Genomic DNA, 5,647 nt, shown 5'->3' with positions numbered 1-5,647 from the left:
ACTGTACCGCGGTTTGTATCGAGCTGATCAATTATCGCGGTGTACCGGTATACCGGTTTATCGTTGCAGCACTAATATATATAGAGGTTATTACCAGTGTTTTTCGGTATCGTCAGTATCATATGTTAGGAGGCTCGCATAATACATTATTTGTATTACTAATATATGATATTGATGATACCGAAATGCACGAGGGTAATAATCTCTTTATCATATAATCTCAAGCTTAATACAACGTGTTTTTGTAAACTGTACACGCAACTATAATTCCAGTCCGCCATTACTAGATATTCAAATGACGTAAGAATATGTGGCGCAGTGTATTTTTGAATGGAAATGACGTCAAACTCGAATGACGTCATTTTGGATGTCCTTACATCAAAATAAAGTTGGGGGGGGGGGGGGGGGTTGCCTCTTAGTGCTGTAACAAAACCTCAATTCGAATAAAAATGATAGAGATATTCGGACAAAATGAGCTAACCTGAGACCTTTTTACCATGTATTTCCATCATTCTACCCACAAAATTAGTTGTAATCCATGGACAAATGCGTAGTGATTCATTTGCAACCCTATATAACTGTTTGGTAGTAATGATAATATGAATAAATGTTGTTATACAGATTCGGGCATTTTCGTTTAACTCGGGAGAAAACAATCCTGACCCCATATAAAAATGGGAGCCTGTACGCCTATGGTAATTTTAATCATAAAGACATCTCTATTAGTTGACAACATCTTAACAATGGAAACAAACTCGGGACAGTCACTTTAAATCCATCCTCTCGATTCGTTTTCGGTATTTCATTTTCCAGGTGTAATATATATTGTTTTCTGTTTTCTGTTTATTTTTGTCTCTTGTGTTTATTTGATTGTTCATTCTTGATAGATGTTTTGTAGATTTTTTGTTGATTTTTGTTTGAGGAAAGTTGGTAGAGCGTAGACCTGTAGTAAAGCATTTGTTTGATGTGGGGTCGGTCTAGAATCATACTAGTTTCTGGCATGATTCTTTTCAGGGATATGTTTTAGTTAAAATAAACCATGTGCATTAAAGTTGAACTCTGGAGGATAAGATTATTATTTAAGCATTTAGAATAATAGTTTCTAGCACAAGTATATTTGTAGACACGAGTCTCAAGAAAATCAGTCTATCAACCATTCAGAATATATCATCAATATTAACGCTAAATTATGGAGTATCCGATTATTATACTCTGTCAAAAAAGAAACGCATAGGCGAAATATTCATGGAATTATCTCTTGAATACAAAATGGCATAATTTCTTTATTTATGATCGTATCACATTTGACATGAGTATGTGACAATGTTCTTGCTATGGACTGACGGCAGTGGAGGCGTTTTCGTCTCCAAACAACGTCGCACGAGGGCGCTGAAATCAGTACCTAGTGCGGCCACCAGCAGCAGCAATCACTGCGAGACATCTCCTTGGCATAGACTGAATGAGTCGGAATCCGGGCACGTGGAATCCTAGCCCATTTTTCCTGCAGTGCATGTGACAGTTGTGGAAGCGTCTCATGCTCTGGGTCACGCTAGTAGTATATTTTGTACGTAGCGGGGACAACAATGGAAATACAATGGAGTCGCCTCCAATACAATGGATATGCACCTCCAGAACAATGGGTCCCCAATCCGCAACAATGGATGTGCACCTATTGTCTTTCCGGTTCAGTGGAGCGTATAATTGTTTTTTTCCGGTTCAGTGGAGCGGATAATGGGGTTTTCCGGTTCAGTGGAGCGAATAATGGATTTTTGAACAAAAGAAGTACACCTATTGTGCTGAGTGGATAACTGGCATTTTTTCAAATTTTGGGCGGGAACGTGCGCGTTTTCAATGGGAACTAAAGTGGTGTTATTTATAGATATTTTGAGTCAGTCTTTTGTGTTGGCTAGGGTTTTTAGTTGTGACAAGGGTGATGGATGCAAAGACCTTTGTCTAAATATACTTTGAAAGGTTTATTGTTAGCAATTATGAAATAATATTTTTTGAAAAGAAAACCAGTTGAAACCGGTTTATTTATTTGTTATTATTATTATTATTAACCAATCACAACCAGTCGTTTTAAACAATGCATTTGAATATATGTTATAACATAAAAGAGAAGTGAAATTATTTATTATTTGTAACGATTGCGTTCAAAGATGAAGTACAACGACAAGAAACAGGCTGTTTACTTCAGCTGGAAATATGTTTTACGATCAGAATACCGTTTTAATGAATCAATAGTGAAAAAATCAACTTGTTGGTTTAAGAGTCGTACTGAATGTGAGATGGAACGATCCTTCTGCCATTTGACTAGCAGTACCAAGCTAATAATAGTCACGAAAATACGACCAACTCGTGTGCTCGTGGATGAAGTAGATACAGTTGATAACAGAAAATGCTTGGACAATTTGTTAACTCTGAGTTATGTCTTTGAAGTGTGTAAACTGGTTCAGCGATTCTGTAAAGCAATGTGTATGGGATGCATGTTCCACGAGGAGAAAACTCACACCTGTAAAACACTGAATCACGAGGATATGCTCGAACGCTATTACACAACTGCATGGGTTCAACTGAACGAAGATGTAGTTGCTGACAGGTGGTTACGTCTTGTTTATGCAGATCCAGTTTTATTAAACACTCCAGGATTTGTTTTGTGTCAGTATCAATGCAAAGACTATTTGGATATGAACGTTAAAACTGTAGAGTGGATGAACATTTTAAAAGAACAAGTACTTAAAATACTACGTTTAGAAGATCGTATGCGAGTATAAATTAATGACACAGAATACATTAGTTCAGTCATGTCATCCAGAGTGAACCCTAACACTGAAAATAATGAACGTAACAAGAAAGGACTTGAAAAATATTATACAAAACCGAGAGACGCTGGAGCTTTCTACGGACCAAAGAAGTTTCACGACGGTCTTAAGAGACGTGGTTTACAAACGTACAAGTTAAAAGCGGTAACACAGTGGTTGAACGACGAAGATGCGTACAGTCTTCACAAACCAGTGAACCGTTCATTCAAGCGTCTCCGAGTACGGGTTAACAAAAAATATGAGATATTTGACATGGATTTAATGGACGTCAGCCGCCATTCAAAAGTCAACGATGGAGTTAGGTACTTGCTTATAGCTATTGACATTCTTTCGAGATACCTGTGGGCCATACCCCTTGTAAACAAGAAACCGGAGACGGTGTTAGAAGGATTCAAAACAATTTTAAAAGACAAACGTATACCCAAGAAAGTTCGGGTAGACAAAGGAACAGAGTTCGCAGGTGTATTCAAGCAGTTTCTATCAAAAGAAAACATTAAACTGATTGTCACGCAGAATGAAGATATCAAAAGTAACTTCGCAGAACGAATAATTAGGACGCTTCGGGGCCTTATCGCGCGTTTTACGACTTACAACAATACACACAAATACATAGAAGTTTTAGCAGATCTAGTACACAATTATAACAATACAGTTCACTCGTCCTTGGGACTGTGGGCACCGGTTGATGTAAATAAAGCGAACGGAATTAAAGTTTGGAGTCATCTGTACGTCGAACCCATGGTTAAGAAACTTAAAGTAAAGAAACCATTAGCAAATTTTTTATTTAAAGTGGGTGATTTAACGAGAATCAGCTATTTGCGTAAATCATTCACAAAGGAGCAGGACTTGAGGTGGACAGAAGAGTTGTTTAAAATACATTCTAGAAGTAGACGACAAAGTATTCCAGTGTACAGACTGAGAGATTTTCACGACGAAGTGCTGAAAGGTATATTTTATACGGCCGAACTTCAGAAAGTAAATAAAAATCAAGACATTCTGTGGAAAATCGAAAAAGTGTTAAAAAAGAAGAAGGAGAAGGGGAAAGTGTACTATTTGGTTCGGTGGTTAGGCTGGCCACCTAGCTTCGATCCGTACGTAGAAGAAGGAGAACTGAAAACTGCGTGAAGCATGGAGAAGTACGTTATTATGAAGAGCACGGATTCTAAATCAGTATTTCCTGACAACCACCACTATCACTTTCGCGTAAAGTTAAACCAGAGACTAACGTTTGAAGGTGTGTGGATAGTGTCTCTCGTGGACTTGAACTTTGGGGAAATTGATCTTCATGGTATGAACGATTTACAAGTGGACGTGTTGTGTAATCTATGTGATAGCAGTTTAGTAGGTGATGGGTTCGTACCACTGCTGAGACGTGTGGATTTACGAGACGGTCCACGTTACGAGTTTAACTCACTGTGGAACATACCAGTGGTAGTGAAGGACAGTGCTCATGTCGAAATACGTATAAAAGCAGTATCAGCCGTTCCGGTTTCATGTATCAAAGAGAGCACGAGTGTGACACTACTATTACGACATTATCCGTTTTTAGAGTAAATTACCATGGATCGAAAACTTTACGTTCCTGATGTAAATAAATGGTTAAAGTATTTTGATAAACGTACAAATAATGTTGTGCAGTCAAATAAGCAGGTTGGATCTGGAGTTGGGAATTACAAGCACAAGTGGTTTTCTTATATGATTCCAATGATTCCGAGACATGTAAACAGTGACGTGTACAACAAGAACAAACCTAAAATAGAAGTGACGTCACAAACACAAGATGTGGTAGAAAGGGCCGAAGCTGAACAGGAACGTACCAGGGCAATAAAACATAAATCTGGTGATCGAATTGTCAGAAGCAAAAAAGTCAGACGCATGACAGTACAGAAAAAACGAGCTCCCGCATCGAAGTACAAATCAGCTGTTAGTGAAAAAGATATATTTGTATAAACGTAAACAACAACAAACAATATGTCACTCCTTACAGACAAAGACTTTGTGGAAGGTTTACCCAGTGCTTTGGATCTGTTTACTATGCCCCCATACCAAACGAGTGTGTTTCAACATTACTACGTAGATGTTAGACCTGTTAGAGTTACGTGTGGGACAGTGTGTACCAGTCGCAGTGTCCAAACAAACTGATCGTTGGTTTTGTCGACGGTGACGGAGTGAGTGGATCATACACAAAGAACCCGTTTAACTTCCAGAGTTCATTCGTGAAAACGGTGGGCTTATATTTGGATGGTGTCAGTGTATCCGGTCGACCAGTCGAAGCAGATGACGTCAGTGCCTACGTGAATTTGTTTGAAGGTGTTAATAGCTGGAACCTGAATTGTGGAAATTATATTGAAAGAACTGAATTTTCTTTGGGAAATGGTCTGTTTGTGTTCAACCTTGAACCCGTTTTCGTTGACTCTGATTATTTAAGTTTATTAAAAAACGGTAACTTAAGGTTAGAAGTGCAGTTTAAATCTGCATTAACAAAGACAGTGAGTTGTATAGTGTATGGTGAATTCCCCAGCTTGATTGAAATTGATCAAACCAGGAACGTGTATGTCAAATAAAGAATATCATAAATGGAAAGCAGATTCAGTGTGCGATTGACAGTGACTCAGATTTACGTTCACGCATTGTAGGTGTTTACAAGAGCGACACACTACCACGAGTAAGCCAACGTGGGAGGTGGGGCTGTATTGTAAACACATACCTATCTCACTTCCCAGGCACACACTGGGTTGCGTTTTATTTTCACAACAATAAAGCAGAGTTTTTCGACAGTTTTGGTAAACCACCTGCATATTATAATCCAATGTTTGTAGATTTTT

General features: G+C 38.3%; 1 protein-coding gene across 1 annotated transcript; it reads left to right on the top strand.

The window, feature by feature from the left end:
* Nucleotides 1-2,804: 2,804 nt before the first annotated feature.
* On the top strand, nt 2,805-3,947 carry LOC121373008. The gene has a single exon (XM_041499450.1). It carries the CDS (start codon nt 2,805-2,807, stop codon nt 3,945-3,947), a length of 1,143 nt encoding a protein of 380 aa, XP_041355384.1.
* The last annotated feature ends 1,700 nt before the right edge of the window (nt 3,948-5,647 follow it).

This window comes from Gigantopelta aegis, chromosome 5 (genome assembly GCF_016097555.1).
Source record: "Gigantopelta aegis isolate Gae_Host chromosome 5, Gae_host_genome, whole genome shotgun sequence".
In the NCBI taxonomy this organism is placed as follows: domain Eukaryota; kingdom Metazoa; phylum Mollusca; class Gastropoda; order Neomphalida; family Peltospiridae; genus Gigantopelta; species Gigantopelta aegis.
Note: the sequence above shows the minus strand (reverse complement) of the source record. Positions and strands in the feature narration are given on the sequence as shown.